Source organism: Anas acuta, chromosome 3, assembly GCF_963932015.1.
Source record: "Anas acuta chromosome 3, bAnaAcu1.1, whole genome shotgun sequence".
NCBI classification, from domain to species: Eukaryota; Metazoa; Chordata; class Aves; order Anseriformes; family Anatidae; genus Anas; species Anas acuta.
Genome location: NC_088981.1, coordinates 38,533,465 through 38,550,991, shown reverse-complemented (window position 1 = coordinate 38,550,991; position 17,527 = coordinate 38,533,465). Strand labels below are relative to the sequence as shown.

General features: G+C 38.9%; 1 protein-coding gene across 2 annotated transcripts in view; it reads right to left on the bottom strand.

Moving 5' to 3' along the window:
* Positions 1-16,804, bottom strand: part of LRPPRC (leucine rich pentatricopeptide repeat containing) — a 90,648-nt gene extending 73,844 nt beyond the window's left edge. Inside the window, exons 1-8 of one of the 2 annotated variants that reach the window (XM_068676693.1) lie at positions 16,641-16,804; positions 7,736-7,941; positions 3,711-3,833; positions 2,885-3,006; positions 2,748-2,806; positions 1,934-2,020; positions 1,403-1,529; positions 679-823 (exon numbers count right to left, since the gene is read on the bottom strand). In XM_068676693.1, coding sequence (XP_068532794.1) covers positions 679-823; positions 1,403-1,529; positions 1,934-2,020; positions 2,748-2,806; positions 2,885-3,006; positions 3,711-3,833; positions 7,736-7,941; positions 16,641-16,789 — 1,018 coding nt within the window. In that variant the 5' untranslated portion in view covers positions 16,790-16,804. The remainder of the gene's footprint in view (positions 1-678; positions 824-1,402; positions 1,530-1,933; positions 2,021-2,747; positions 2,807-2,884; positions 3,007-3,710; positions 3,834-7,735; positions 7,942-16,640) is intronic. The other variant, XM_068676694.1, reaches the window with a different exon arrangement.
* Between the last annotated feature and the right edge of the window lie 723 nt (positions 16,805-17,527).

Below are 17,527 nucleotides of genomic sequence, written 5' to 3'. Positions count from 1 at the left end.
TCAGAATTATTTATATTGTCAACAAAATTCACTTACTGCACTAAAAAGACCATTCCTAAGATTAGCAAACCATCACCACTGTAGCATGATTGGATACCAGATAAGAGAAAAAAAATCTAAACGTGTCAAAAAAATAAAAAGAAAAGGAAAAGGGATGAGTATAATTAACAGTTATCAATCAGACTACACATACTGGGATCTAAAAGTGACTTTAACTGTAGATAGAGAAAACTATAGTCAGTGTTTACTGTCTCCCTTTTTATGATATTCACAAAGAGCTGTCACAACAGGAGTTACAATAGTGTTGTTTGAAGAAAGGACTCCACAATTACTGCTCTCCTTAAGAGTCTCCTTAAAGTCTTAATGAATTTTAGAAGTTAAAAAGATGATACATAGATTTTAGTATGTGAATTGCTTTGTATTTTATGTTTGGTTTATATTTTAGTTTGAAATATAATTGGTTTATTAAATTTGTTTATAATTTACATTTCAGAAAGCACGATTAAGAACAGCATAAATGAACCTACAAACTAGTGCCAAAATAGTATTTTCATTCCATATTCAAGATACAAAATTACCTATTTTTGGTGGCATTAGGCATTCTTGGGAAAAAAAAAAAAAAAGCTTCCCTTCACCATCCTGAGCAGCAAAGTATCATTGCAGTAACCAAGTACATACCTGGAATTAATTCCTTTTCAAATCTTATACGTTCTTTAATATCTTCAATGTACTGAGGATATCCAGCCTTGGCAAGGCTAAATATCACCTGCATCAAAATCCTATCCATAAGGTACCCTTCAGTCTTCTCAACCTCTTCTAGAGTCTGAAAACAGTAAGATACTTAACTTTAATAAACTCTATACTGACTTCAAACAGAATATATTAAAATAGTAAAATTTACAAAAGCTGGCGGTTGTGGTCCAAAACTTGAAATGATCAACTACACAAAGGGCTGTAAAGCAGCATTACCTTATTCAGACACTATGAACATGTAAGTTGCAGGTATGAACTCTCCTTAAAAAAAATCACAGTTCTACTGGAAGGATTCTATGCTTTCAACGAGAGCAGGATAATCAAGGTTTACTTTTATATGTATCATATACAATCATTGCCCCTTGAAAAGAAAACGAATTATTAAATCACTCACTGGCAAACACTATTCACCAGATCTTCTCCTAGTGCCAAAAGCAAGCATCAATAAAAAAATATTTTTCATAAAGTATGAGACTGCTTTCAGTCAACTGGCTATTCAGATGCAAAAAAAATAATAATAATAATTTTTGCTATGAGGAAACAAGTTTAAAAAAATCAGTATGACTCCTCCTGTATGGATAAAAAGCATTTTGAAGTTAAATTGAACAAAAGATCAAACAAATTGTATTTAAACTCAAACTCACAATACCTTCTTGATGCTATCAGCATCACCATTTTCAGCATATACATTCAGCAGTGATAAATAGGTGTCTGGACCTGGCTCAACACCAGCCATCTTCATCACTGAAAGGATATTTTCTGCACTCTTGATATCGCTAAAAGAATTCGAAAGAAAGAGTTATCAGTGGATCTAATCACAATTGTTTATTGTCACTTCCACCTTACTTCATTAAGGTCTTAAGAATCGGAAACAAAGGCTGCAACAAGTACAGAGAAACCTATTTAACTAAGCAAACCCTAAAACACCAAAGCACAAATCATTACAGAAGTACAGTAATTTATCTTGAAATAAAACATTTTCAGAAACAAGAAAAATTGTTTCCTTTGCTACACAGCCTTGTTTGCTTCAAAAATGTGTAGAAAGACAATCTTTTACATTATGCAAAACCATTATGCTATTTTGTGGCATACAAATTTCCTGTACAATGTCACTTTACGTTATAGTAAAACATAAAAGTAAAAAGTAAATTATTATTTTTTAAAAAGGTATTAACATTACCCTGATCTTGCATGACCTTTGACAAGGCTACTGAATACTGCTTCAGTGATTGGGAGATCTTTGCTCTTCATAAATCCAAGTATCTTACTGAAAAAAGAAAAAAAAAAGACATTTTTTTTTTTAAATTTGAAAATAAACTACCGCGCTATAACTGTGCTGTTGGACAAGTACTGTATTAAACAAAAACAAATACTGATGTCACTGAGCTATTTTATCTACGCATGCTGCATAATGTGGTCTTTTTTCATATGAAAGATCTTTGTCATTTTGAAATATGCATAGGCAAAATAATGGGGCTGAGATTTTTGTTTGTTTGTTTCTATTCTCCTTTTTCCTTATTATACATGTCCAGCAATCTCACTATTGCAACTTAGCATTGCTAAAAATTAATGCAATTAATGTTAGGTGGAATATCCAGTGAGCCCTGTGTAACAAAAAAAAAAATCATTACTGTTTACTCCTTAGGCCACTTCGTTCTCAAATGCCCTCGCAAGTAGCCATTTTCTTATACAGGCAGTAAGCTTTTATAACTTCATACTTGTTCCACACCTGCTCTAAAAATGTCAGAAGTTATTTTCTTAGCAGCTTCAATACAATTTGATCTGAACACACAGATGAAATTTATTTTCATTTTTGTGATGCAGGTTCCAGCTATCTCTAAAAAGTTGCTATTCAGTACTCAAATAAATTACAATGAATCCTCTTTGCTTTACTCAGTTTCTAAGAATTACCCTGAAGTGAGTTATAACAATAATGGTGGGGAATATAATCAGTTTTCTTAGAGATTTCTTTAAATGTGAGTGCAAAAGAATACCTTGCTCCTTCAATGTCACCCTCATTGCAATAAGCAGCAATCAACCTTTGGTATGTAACCTACAGAAAACAAAAAAAGGGAAGTTAATGATTTCTATCCAATAAATATTAACCAAAATTACTATTAAAAATACCTACTCGATTGGGCTGCACATGAGCTTCCTCCATTCTGGCCAAGAATTCCGTTGGAGAAAATTTATGCTCATTCTGGAGGTAGACTTTAAGTAAAGCATTATAATGGCTTGTGTCATAGACGGCACCTAAAGAAATATTTCAACTGTTGTCACTGAATGTAGATGCTCTATATTTTACATGATTTTACAGCTTTCTTAGGTAATTAATTTCTTATCAATTTTATTCTGGATAAACTTTATTTATAATCAGTCTGCTTCCTTTTATCCACCTTTACAGTAACAGGCATCTATTTAACACGTTTGTTTGTAAAAGGCTAAAACCTAAAAAGAGCACAGAAGCACTGTTGCTGGTGTGCACACTATTCTGCAGCCTTTACGGATGTATTCATTTTACACATTTAGTAATTTTACTATCAAGAATCAGTTAATATATGCAACATGTATAGACAAATGCCTAACTTAAAAATAAAAACCATCTGACACAATAGCTGGTAGCACTAGGAATACTCAGCCTACCTATATCAACATAACATCTAAAAGAGATGTACAACACATTCTTACAACGATCAAAATCGAGTGAAAATCTGATTTAAGCATCAGAAACAGCAATCTTTAGATTTATTATAAACACCCCTAGATGTCAGTATAACTCCCAGAATAAGAAATAACTCTCACCTGAATAAGAAAACCTAGCATTTATTTACTAATGAGGTTTTGCCATTATAACGTAACATTTAAACACTGTTAAGATGCATTCCATCTTCTATTACAAAGTAAACAACTAAAGCACACTGCTATTCCAGCAGGATGGACTGACAAAATTAACCTACCCATTTCTTTCATCTTGTCCCATATCGTATGGGCTAGTTCTGTTCTTTCAGATGACAATACCTCTGGTAACAGAGCACCACAACTTCGCAACAAAAGCGAGATCTGATTACTCCCTGGACACCCTGCAGTAAAAAATAACATTATTAATAGGTCTTATTCAAGTAAAGCAGAAGTAGTCACTCAAAGACACAAACAGAAGCAACAATGCCACAAGTCTGTCAGATGTAAGAACCACTGGGAAATATATGTTTCAGTAAGTGTATTATTTTCAAACTTTCACTCTTTTGGGATTCATTTGAAAGATAACATTGAAGGAACTTTTAAGTTTATTTATAGAATATTACTGTCTAAATTTAGGACTTATAGGTTCTGATGCTAACTTGTCCAAGTAATTGTATATACTGTATATATTTATGCAGTGCTGGGCACCCATCCTTCCAAATAGCGTTACAAAAATTAGTTATTTTTACATCTGTTTATAGCTCTTGAATAAGAAGGTGGTTTCAATCTTGCAGTAGAGAAGAGTTCACACTCCTTAAGCATTGCACTGCATCTCTCTTCAAATGAAATAAACATTGAATAAACCCATATGCAAGTCACACCTTACCAAGCTCTACAAGTGTGTGTGTCATGTCAGGACTTAACAGAAACAAGACAGCATGGACAAGATGACAAGACACTACTGTAACTCACCCACCTGACAGACGCTCTTTTTACTTTTTAGTGGCATCAATGAAGATGAATAAACAAGTTTTCAAATTGCCCAGAAAGGAGAAACCTCTATATCCCTACTCATTTTGCCTTTTTATTCAGGTTCTTCTCCTGTTGCTATGCTAGTGCTGTTAACCTCCAAATTTTATTCATAAAGCTTAAGGCTGAAAAGAGATGTTGCTGGCAAGAAGTATGAATGGTATCTCAGAATCCTATCTCCAGCGCTAACATTAGACCATCATTAGGAATAGAAGTGAAAAACAGAAAGAGAAAAAACCCCTCCTATGTAAATGATACAATTTTCAAGATTGAACTTTTCTACTGAACAGGATACCCAAATGATTAAACAATGACACTATTATATGCTGAAGAAGGTTCATGATAAAACGTTTCAATTAGTACAATACTGAGCTCTGCTGAGCAGAAAAAACACAAGTGCAACACAAAATCCTAAACTCAGGTGGTCAGGTAGTTTGTATTTCCCACTAATTCTAATAGGGACGCAACTTTTTGGTAAATCTCTAAAATTGCAAAATACTTCATATCAATTCCATACTATTTCAAAACAGGTTTTCTGAGACATCCCAAATTTAATTCCCAATTCTCATTAGCATCCATTTTCATTTCTGTCCATGATCAACATAAAATAAATTAGTTAATTTATATCAAGAAAATAATGAAGAAAACTAGAAACATCAACACCGTCCAACTTCTGTACACAACCCTAGAGATGTCAAAAACTGAAGTATGGACTTAGCTGACTGCCTTGGACTTCACTACTACTCCTAAAGCAAAACTAGGTAGAACTGCAGATTATCAGATTATCCAGTAAATTGGAGACAAGATTTTTTCAATCACATCTTTATAAGGAAACACAGACATTTATGATCAAAAGGAGGATTCCTGTAGAAAGCAGAATACTTAAAAAAAAAAAAAAAAAAAAATGATCAGAGATGTATGTTTGCATACAAGTTAAATGTTTAACAAAAAAAAAAAAAAAAGTAGTTATTTAAGGTTTCCTATCCCAAACACAAACACACATGAAGACTTGCATGACTCAGACTTCCAAAATCACCTCAAGTCTGCAGCATCACAAGTGCTCTGTAAATGACTTCCAAGTCTTCATGCCAACACTTTGAAGTTGTGTACAGCCCAGCATAGAGACAGGAACTGTTGCCACTAAAGTTATCTCCAGCTGCTGCTTATTACTCTAAGTAGATTTTATATATTACAGGTATATTTTATTATTATTATTACAATTATACAGAGCTATAAGAACAGCTACACAGCTATAAAATAATGGCAAAATAGAAAAAAAAAATCAAGAACAGAAAGGTATGAGGCAGTCTATGAATTAGATCTTCTGATACACAAAAGGACCAACAAATGCGGGATATCACATCATTATCGTAAACTGGGTTTCACTAGAACAATCTATAGGAAAAAATGTTATTTTTTGCTATATCAGAGTATTGTCAGTATTTTTTTGCTATATCAGAGTAAGCTCATCTGGAAAGAAACACACAGTAGTGGGGGAAAAATAATAATGAGAAACGATAAATAAGATAAAATAGTGAGAGAGGGCAGGTACAAGTTGCAAATGGTGATTTGAGCTTGTGAAAACATCATGGAGTGACGGGAAACGAAATATACTTTGTTAACTTGTAAACCTCTGCATACAATCAAGTTAGTGTGGCAAAAATGCCAGTACCTCCAGTTTCATGATGCCAGTGTTTTACACATACATTATACAAGTGGCTTAGTAATTCAAAGTCAAAAGAAACTGGAAAAAAAATCAGCAGTATGAGTACGGAAATGCATAAGATGAGATCTGCATCAAAAGCATTGGTGTATTTTTTGTGTTATGATTATAAACGGAAGAACATTAAAACACACATAGTTTTAAAAAAATAAACAAGACTCCACACTTTGGTAAGTTTGCATTTATTAAAAAAAAAAAGCAAAAATATTTTTATTAAAAAAAATATTTGCTGTTATTAAAAAATAAAAAAGGTCTGTTTTTCAAATTAAGATTTGTCATTTATTTTAATGGAAACCTTTTGAAGCTTTTTGTTTTCATGAATTCCAAAGCCCACCCAAACAAAAAATACTTAAATAACTAAAGGAAACCACTATGAGCGATTAAACTGTTTACTAACATGCTTCCTAAAAAAACTAACTGATCAAAAATCATGAAAACTGTGGCTGCAGATAAGCTTGGAAGCATAAAATCCTTGTCTATCCACATTTGCAATTAATAAATTTATACCTAAAAAAGAAAAGGCAGTCAGAAAGGATATCACAAGCAGAAAGACAAAACTAAAAATGTTCAACAAAAAGAGAGAATGAATTGAAAACTCATCTTTTAACCAGTGAGCTTCAGAATCACAGAATTTCTAGGTTGGAAGAGACCTCAAGATCATCGAGTCCAACCTCTGACCTAACGCTAACAGTTCCCACTAAACCATATCCCTAAGCTCTACATCTAAACGTCTCAAAACTTTAAGACCACGATCCAAATAAATAAATAAGACAGTAACTTCCAGGATAGACAGCAAAGTTTAAAATTAAAACAAAACAATACATGTTGTCATTGTTCAGTATACTCAAAGTTCTCACCTCAATTCAACACCTCAACTCATAAAATATCTCTGCTGACTCATCCTAACAGGTACCAAATCTCAACTGTGCTACCTGATTTGCAAAAGATTAATAGTCTGGCTATTTTTAGACAAAGGAATATTGAATCTGTCAGAACAAACAATGCCTCGCTTGTTTATTTTTGTTTTATTGAAAAAATAAATAAATAAAGCTTTGTTAATCTGAATATCCACAGCTACCTGATAATGGAGAAACCTGGGGACAGATTTCCACATTTCCCTGTATAGTTCCATTTTAAAACAAATGACCTCTCAAGGACACCATGGCTTCCTACAGACAAAATATACTGTATGAAGTAGACAGATACAATCCCTGTTAAGAGTTCAGAACACTGTTATATGAGAAAAGTTTAACAGAAAAGAAAAAAAAAGAAACTGTAATAACCAGGGCAACGTAGTAAGATTTCTTAGAAGTACACTCAATTTCTACAAGTAGTATAAACTCCAAAGACAAAAAACCCTTGAAAAGAAAATGTGCGCATTTAAAGCAGAATACTATCTATACAGCATTTAAAGTTTGTTCATCAATACATGCGGAAGGTTAAACAACATCCAAAAGACAAAATACAATCACAACTCCTTCAGAAATTTCCTTGTTTTGATGAAGTGTTTTATCACAACTTTAGCTTTAACTTGAATTGGAAGCAGCTCACCTTCTCTGCATATTTCCTGGAAGACTTTTAGTAGAAGGGTTTTCGGGATGCGGCCAGTTTTTCTGACAGAGTTATCCAGTCTATTTAATGCCCAGTCAAACTGCCATGCCCTTCTGTTCAGACCTTCTGACACTGGTTCTTCTGTAACATTTCCCTGCTGTTGAGGTGCAACTGTAAGGAACCTTGGTTGGTAAACTACATTTCTGCTTAAATAAAAAGAAAAAAGGAGAATATAGATTACACTCTTGAGAGTCATCTTGCAACTACACAAGTCATACTTAATGTCAGGAAGGTAACGCTCTTTACTTCTTGCTGATGATCAGTTTCTCAAAAACATTCCGTATTAATGTAAACAAACAAATGCAGGTGACTGATTTCACTGCACACAGTAAGCCTTTCTACTACAAACGATAGAGTCACATTTATTTTCTCAAAGTGACAATTGTTCGTCTGAGATTTTCACTTAGATCCAATTCGTGGTAAGTGGTTTGAGTACTATTCCTACATAAATAATTTTTTTTAAATCATCTCTGTGCTCTGTAAGTCTATAGTCCCATTATGGGATCTCACAACAGCTCTCACATGCTTTTGAAAACCTGTTCCAAAAACAGTCAGACAACTCTTCCAAAACACACCAAATGAAGGCAGCTAATTGTATCCTTCTTTTCAATTAGAATACACAAGAACTAATTCAGAGGCCAGTGTTGTAGACAACAAAGCTTATCTAACAGCTTAAAGCAAAACGAGATCATTCTCCATTCTGAAGGATTTCTATTAGCAAACATGACGCTGTTGTCATCTTGCAACATAAACCAAACATACATTGGATTTGTTTCAGCATTTATTTTCTCAAAATAAAGTGCAACTGTGAGAAATATCATCAAGAAGTGTTCTTACTTCAAGCAAAACGCTAAGAGCCCACCACTTAATTAGCTATTTAAAAAAATAAGTTGATGTGCATAACTACATGGGCAAGCTTAAGGCCTCAGCGCAGGCACCCCAGTGCAGGGAAGAGGCCCGCAGACAGGCCGCTGTTGGCTGCAAGCCATTGAATGGCCAAAAAAGGGCTAAAAGCCCAAGCAGGGGGCAGGTAAGGGTGTGGTGGAGAACCTGATGGGTGGCTGGATTGCATCTTGTGAGCAGGACGCGGCCCAAGGGATGCCTTTTCCCCGGCCCTTGGAAATCCTGGTTTGCTAACCGGGCAGGCCCCAAGGTAAGTTCAAGCTGAACTCCTCAAACACAGCCAGCCTGAAGCCAATTCTCTTTCCTAAGAGAGCTGTGAGAACAGTGAGGTAGAAAACGTGTTTGCTTTATGAAGGCATTCAAAGGAGTCCTTCAGTAACGAGGACCAGCACTACTGCTCGGATTTAGCTTTTTCAAGCAGGCAGATTTTACTGAGAGCATCCTCCTGAGTAACTTCCAGAGGCCAGCAAACTACCTGCATTTTATTTCAACAGAGAAAGGTCAAGGAAGAAAAAGGGGAAAAGAAAAAAGAATTTAAAAAAAGATTGCCAAAAAACAGAGTTCGCTTTCAGTCTCAACAGCTCGTCATGTCCAAAACCCACCACAGCAAACCACAAAAAAAAGAAACGGACTAAAAATCAGAGGAAGCAGGAAGAAAAAGAAGGAAGTGAAACACGGCTTTCCGTAGTGAATGAATTGTCAGCTTAGCAAAACTTACTCTAACAATGCCATCTCTCACTAAAAATCTCCATCTCCAAAGGCGTCCTTTTCCCTGCTTCCTTCCTTTTCCTCCTACTTCATCATATAACCAGTCACAATGTACTTTCCCTCAACCAGAAATCATTAGGCTAGCTGGATTAAAATCCAGTAGTACAAGGTAAGACTAACAGCAAAATATGAAAACTTCCACCCCCTCAGGTGTAATAATCAAATGAGATGGCTCTGACATGTATTCCTTAATGACACATAAATAACACTACAGAACTATAAGCTATCCACTGGATAACAGTAAGAACAAAACTAATGATCATCAGTTCTTTATTTATTTATTCATAAAGATATAAAGAAAATCGTATCATCCGCTATTATACAGCCATTAAAAGAGCTACGTGAAATCGTTTCAGAGTACTTCAAGTCAGGTTAGAAAAAACACTTTGGATGCAAGCAGCAGCACAGGGCTCACTGTCTCCGTAATACAGAAATCTACACTTTGAATCCCATTAGTAATCAAAGCACAAGCAAGAAAAAAAAATGTTTTTCAGATTAAAATTGAAATATCTGTTTTTTCTGTTCATTTCTCATGACTGAAGACATTTCAAGGCATAGCAACATGGGAGTCCAAGTCCAAGTTTTTGACACACGGGGAGAAGAGTACTGCAGTATAAAACAAGCTGAGGAACTCTTCAGCCTTCACTGGCATCCACCTAAAGCATCATTATCATTCTCAAGTATAACACATAGCATAAGACTTGAGTGCTTCTTATCACCTGTAGGCTTTCAGCATTTGTGTATATCATAGTATGGCTTAAGAAACCATATAATGCTAGGGTGCTTACATCCATAGGAAGAGTTTGTTAAGAACTCCTGTGAATTCACAAGCAGGATGAAGCTGAAAGAATCTACAGCCTTGAATTTGGTTCTTATCACTAGAAATCATCTAAGAACACAAAACTCGGGAGAAAATTACAAAAAAAAAAAAAACACATTAAGAGTTCCCTATTCTACAAATTGAGCACCGAAGAAAGCTTCCAAAAATGCAAACTTCGACCAACTAAGGGAACCGGAATCAGGTTTGATTTGAGACAAGTAAGTGAAGGAAGAAAGAACACAGGGGAACTCATATTAATGAAGCAGTTATCTATGTGTCAGGAATCTTTAGCAACCTTGTGCAATTTCTCCGTAACTTTTATAAGCAGAGAAACACACGACTAGGAGAATTAAAAAAAAAGGAAATGATAATAAACAAAAAAAGCCAGACTTAACATCTCAGTTTGGAAGTCACATAAAAAGGCAGCAAGAAAGGCTTCTAAATAGATGAGTAACTATTTTAGAAAATGTAGATACATCTTAAAATAGAAAAAAAAAATGACATCACACTCTGCTTAGCTTTCAAAAAATGTTAATTATAACCATATGACATAATTTTTAACCATTTCACCATAACTAAGTAAATTTTAACAAGGAGATGGGAACGTGACAACAGAAGAATGGACTAAGTAATTTTTAGAAGCATTAACTATTCTGAAGATATTAATGGACCTCACTCAGCTAATCTCCAGTCCTTGACCCCATGCCCATTCAAAAGTTGCATTAACAATTTGGATGGCAGAGGAGATAGGAAACTTATAGAACTTGTAGATGAGAGCACACCAGTAACGGCGGCAAACTCTTAGATGGAAAATTTCAGATGTCAAAGTCATCCTGATTACTTGATGAAATGGTCTGAAATCAACAGAGGAAATTCAATGAAAAAGGAAGTTGTACAATTTGGACAAAAAAAAAAAAAAAAAAGGCAGAAACATTCCATGGCATACAATTAGGTAGACAACAGAATTCCTAACAGAAGCAACCCAGATAAGACACGGGGGAATAACTCTGCTTGTCATGGTATGGTTACTCACAGGAAGCCTGGTTTGAACATCTCCTCTATGCAAGGACAGACACAACTATACATAATCCATCAGGAATCATACTGATAATGTTAACTGTTACGAAATATTAGAACAGGATACTTTGACAAACTCATCTGGAAGCTTGTGAAACAGATGAGGGGGATAAAATCTATCATGTATGACCTTGACATTCCTGTTCCTGCCTCAGTGCTAGATGTTAGATTACATAATCTTAAGGTATAGCCGTATTTTTTCTATTACTTTCATTGACTGTGTTCAGAACTAAATGTTACACTACCCAGCAAAATGCATGACACCGCTCCAAGGGCTGAAATAGGTGTAAGTATTTCAGCAGTTGCCTTTAAACAGCCTTTTAAAATCCTTTCCATGTGAAACATTTTACGTGCAAACATACAGAGCTACACGACAAATTTCAGATGTGTTTCGATTAGCATTCTTCCCCAAACGTTTACTTTCTCTTTAGCATGCTTCAGAATTGTGTTTCTTTGTACCTACAAAGAGAAGCTCTAAAGAACAGGTTAAACTCTATGAAGTGAATTCTCTCCTACTACTGCTACTGCAAGACTACAAGTAGCCTTCCCACGCTGGAGCCTCTACATAATTGTACTTTACATCATTTTCAGCTTTGTTTCTACAATTATGAGGACTAAATGTGTAGATCTTGCCCACATCGGAAAGGTTAACCAATTATATGCTCCTAAACCCAACATACAACTTTCACTTTTCAACAGTAACTTTTCCCTTCCATTCTGGCTTATAGCTTTATGGAAAAAAATTGAAGCTAAACTAGTGAACAACTTGTGCAGAGATGAAGTAGCCATTGGGAATTTATATTTAATTAATCAATACATTTTTTCTGTGTTTGCAAGGGTTTAGTGAGAATCCCAGCACTGCACTGATGTACTTGTATTCTGTATTTCCAGAGCAGTCTAAACGCAGCGCGTTTGATTCTCTGAAGCAACAGAGATCTTAAACAGCAGCCTGAGTAAAAAGCATCCTGTCTTTCCCAAAACTCAATAATAATTAAAAACGGTGGTTCCAGTTGTCTGCCTGGCAACAGAAGGAGGTTTACTTTCTGTAAAGCCTGACAAATTACAAAAATTCAAAAAAGGATTGCACAGCCACCATAGGGGATTATGCTGGGGTCCCACTCAGTGTATGTACTCTTGACTCTATTAAATTTAATCAATGACTGGAGTGTTTTTACATACAGTGATGAATTTTAACCCTTTTAGGCTTTCATTATTTTACTCTGAGCATGGCTTGTACTCTGAAAACTAGTTCCTATACTTTTAACTTCTTTAATTTATAAAGAACTTGAATATTCAGTATTTTTATGTGGCATAGCAAATACTTTTTTGCAGCTCTAATAGAGAGAGGCAAATATCCATATGGTGGCTGTGCAATCCTTTTTTGAATTTTTTAAAGTTCAGTGCTTCCCCTGACTCAGCTATGGTCACATACAAGGCCAGTGTTAGGCCACTGCACTCTTGTTTCAGGGCCACACAGCAGGATCCTGTGGGAAGAGAGAAGATTTTGTTTTTTCATGTAGACTGAGAAATGACACAGTTCCTGGAAAGCATCTAAGAACTCTGCATAACTAATTCACAAGTTAAAATTGTAACATGCAGCAAACCATGAGTCATTTGGGTTTTTAAACTGCAGCTTATCCAAAACTCAAATCAAGTCCCCCGGATCTAAACCAGGATTCTTTAAAAAGGTGTTCCCCTTCCCATCTCGCCAGCATGCCCCAGTCCCGTACAAGCTCACTGAAACGTATCAACAACTAACAGGCCTGACAAGGACAACACAAGTTTTCACTCCAGAACAGTTCGCTTTTCAGGGAAATTAGCAAGCAGAATGGTTTGCTCTGCTCCCCAGAGTCATGGAAACCACCATCTGACCTGACAGATGAGAATCTTAAACTAAAGAAGTGACAGCAAGGCAAAAGACACAGAGACACTTGCATGTAGATTTTTTCTCAGCAATACTATTATGATCCATACCTCAAGAGCCTAACAAAGTGCAGTGCAGCAACACACCTGGACTGATCTAACACAGTCACCAGCAGCACCAGTTCCAGTCCCTCTTTTCCCTTGGCCCATAGTTCCACCCTTTTGGGGCGCATAAGATCCTTAACTGATCCAGTGCAGCCCCAAAACTCTTTTCCTTGCACCCCAGCAAATGCAATCACCCCATGACAGGTCCAAGGAGCACCCTGTTCCAGAGCAAGGACAAGTTGGCGGGCAAGGGGGAGGTGGCAGCCTGGGAAGGATGGAGCTGGTACGCTTCCCCCCCACACTTAGTCTCCTGTAGCAGCAAGCTGTATCATCGAGTCATGGCAATCACCTGGAGCACATAGAATAAACTCCCCAAAACATAAACTTAACTCAAAATCCTCTGAACACTCATCAGATGAATTGTTTGTTGCAGCGTTCTTAACTGCTGCACATCAGGCTGCACATTTAACATTTCTTCCTTTCGTGAAACTTCCACGAACAAAGTTCCAGAAACGGATTTCTTCTGGAAATAATGTTGACTACAGTTTACTGTCATAGATCTGAAGTACGGTGCATTGGTTTGTCACGGCTTAGTGTATCTCACACTTAATACTACAGGCAGACAAATGAAACAGTACGTTTCCTTTAGATTTTATATGAGGCTTTTGCTCCTCAACCGCTCAATGCAACTGGATATCCATCTATTGTCAGTTCAGGTTAAATTGACACAAAATTAGATGGGAAATACTCCCAGAGTTTATTCCCTTGGCTCAGCTGTGGTGTGGCAGCACGCAGCAGAGCACCAGGAGCCATCAGTCACTGCAGGAGGACCACCTGAAAGCAGCACATCCATTCCATCCAAATGACATCACAGCTGGCTCTGTCAGAGAAGCAAAATGCACAGACAATGCCAGAAAAACCATCTTTCAGAGATACATTTAGCACTGCATTCTGACTGTACACCCAGTATCACTTCCATTCCCCTGATCTGTCCTTTAATTCAAATTCTCATGCAGAGGACCAAAGTGCAATCCTGTAGTCAAGGTGTACAGTCCTATCTCTTCTTTTTCTTCCATTTACAGATTCTTACAACCAGCAAGAACTGGTACAGATAGGGTCACAGAAGGACACCACCTTGGTATATCCAAGGCCCTATGAAAAGTATTAAAACTGAGAAAGGAGTATGGTCAACTGCTAACTTAATGTAAAGTCGAGAGAAACACAAGCAATCTGACTGCAGGTTATGAAGTCTCATTAACAGACCCTACTGACTACACAACTCATCCTCTGACATCCTGCACGGCTGCTTACTTACAGCAGATGCCCTTGCCATGCTTCTGAGAAACTTCAGTTGACTGTCAGCCCTGTGCACATGGCTAACAGAATTAGACCTTTTTTTTCTTTTACTGCAGGTCTACTATTGACAAAAATTCACCTGCTGCTTATGCAGCAAACAGGACAGAAGTTCTTTGCCATTACCTGTTCTATGAAGCATCTACATTTATATCAGACTGAACTGTTTAAACTTACAGAGAGAGCTAACAGCATGTCACTGGAGAGTTCTGCTGTGGCTGAGCATCCATCTGCGCCTCTCCACTATGACTCCAAGCTTATACCAGGCATCCCTGACAGGCTTACACGGGTGCATTCTACCTAGCAACGTACGGATGGTACTTTTGGTACTCTGTATGTTATTTTCTTTGCCAGTAAAGACTGCAGGACTTTGTACTTTGGCTATCATACTCTCAGGACAATGCGTCTAGGCCATTTACAGCCCATTTCTGACAGCCACCGAAGGTCACCCTGCAGCTTCCTTTCACTCTTCAGTAAAGCAGGAACTGCTTCCTGGAACAGAGGGCATCAGAAGAGAACTAAAATCTATCTTCCTCACTCTACTATAGACGCAGATGTACTTCAAAGTCCTGACATGGAATTTGAAGCCTTACTTGCATTACAAACTGCCTCTCTCTCCAGTGCCTGTCACCCTGGCTCTGAGCAGATAAGCAAAGTGCCCTGGGGGTCTCTGAGAATTGTACGGGCACAACCCAGAGTCCAGCCACCACTTCTGTACTCTGTGGGCTGGCGGTGGTAGTTCGGACTGCCGTGGAAAATCCAAGAGCAGTTTGATGTTTTAATTAAAACCCTTGCCTGAATGGGAGTAGCTGCTGTTTCACATCTTCAAAGCAATAAACGGATCTGCAACTTTTCTGTCATCACAACTGTAACCAAAGTCCCGAAACTGCATCTGAACTGACTTCACTATGTTCAGTGCTAAAGCAACTGAACCAAGAACATGTAAACATGCAGAGCCTGACATATACCCAGTTCTCATGGCAAATGCTGAGTTATTCCTTGTTATTTATTCACTCTTACGCCAGTTCCCCTTACTCTCGCTATAACAGCTATGGCTTCATCTGTGTTCTCTGAAGTTTACTGTAATGGGCTGCATTTCACTTTTAATTGAGACCTCAGCAGCAAGCAGAAAAGTCTAAATGTGGTCCATACGCCCAAGTCACTCTAGTTCTTCAAAAGGCATCCGCTTCCAGAAGTTAAGACTTAGGTAGAAAAACACAATAATGAACAGTTACTTAAAGTATAAAACAAACTGAAATTATATGCTTGTACATGTAATTTCCACTCAGATGCATTACCTCTCCTTCGCACTTTGGTGTTAGAGCATCACCTGTACATCACGATACCTAAACCCACACCTTAGAGCGATAGTAAGACAAAGATTTTGTGTGAAAATATCATCTCTGGAATGAAATCACTGGAACATTTTCTTTACCTAGCACATTTCCCGTGTATTTAATAAAATCTAACAGAGAATTTACATGTTTCCACAAGACCCCTAAACCATCCCACAGGCGACCCCATTCATTCTTAGGGACATAGAGGAGCATCACTTGGAGCAAGCAGAAGGCAGCATTTGTGACAGTGCCTAGCTGTCAGACCCAAAATCTCATTGTACAAAGCGCGTTTCAAGTTCCTTACAGAAACAGTCCCCAGACAGCAAGTCCTGTCAGACCTGCACCAAGGCGTGTACGAAGTCCTGTGAGCACCGCACCTTGCAACGAGCTGTTTTAGCAGTTAGCTCCCAGCTGATGAGCACGAAGCCCTGCTGAGCGACACCACGTAGGAAGCTTTATTCCCGATTCGCCCCTAACGAGCCCTGCGGTCCTGCTGCGTCCCCCCTGCAGGCCTGCCCCAGGCTCCCCGAGGCCTGCGGGGCCGCCCCCCCCCTGCCCCACACACCCGAGGCCGCCTCAGGCCCCGCGCCCCCCGCGCCCCCCCCCCCCGGGGCCTCACCTGAGGGCGGGGCCGGGCGCGCGCGGGGGCAGCAGGGGCCGGAGGCGCGCGCACAGCGCCCGCAGGCGCCCGGCGGAGCTGAGCAGCGCGGCCATGGCCCCGCCGCGCGCCGGAGGAGCACGTGAGCCGCGAGGACGGCCGCTGCGCATGCGCGCCGCCGGGCAGCCGGCGCTCCGGACCTGCGTGCAGGGGGCGGGGGGAGAAACCATTTCCTCGCGCGGGGGGAGGCGGAGGCAGCGCTGCTGGAGGAGCCCTGGCGAAGCGCGGCCCCGCCTTCCGTTCCCCCCTCTGGCTACGGCGCTGGTGGAAGGAGCCGCCCGCCTCGCCCGGCGGGAGGAAGTCACGTGGGGGTGAGGGGGGGGGCGCGGAGCCCGGGGGTCACCTCTCGCACGTCCGCGCGCCTGGGGGAGGGCCGTTGGCGGCCGTTAGCGGGCGCGCGCACGTCGGTTTGGCGGGAGGGCTGAGGCGGGGACCGCGGCCCCGCGCCGTGCGCTGCCTCCGTGAGAGTGAGGGGGGAGCCCCTGAAGTGTTGTCCGCTGCTTCCCTCAGGGAGAAAGGGGGCTGAGGGGCTGGGGGAAGGATCCTCATTAAAGTTTTTTTTTAATTGTAGTTCTCTGCCTGAGCCTGTTGACTTCAAGCAGGTGCCGTCTGCATTGGTATTTTGGTACGCGCATTAGAGCCGGTTCCTAAAACAATTACAAAACAGCGAACTAGATGGATGTTCGTAAATTAAGTGCGTCTTTTCACACACAAACACACACACACACACACACAAAAAAAAATGCCACAGATTGCAAATATGCCAGGAGCAGACCTGGCACCAGAATGTTGATTTTCATAAAGTCAACTACAATCTGTGTAATCAATCACCTGTTTTCTGTTACACT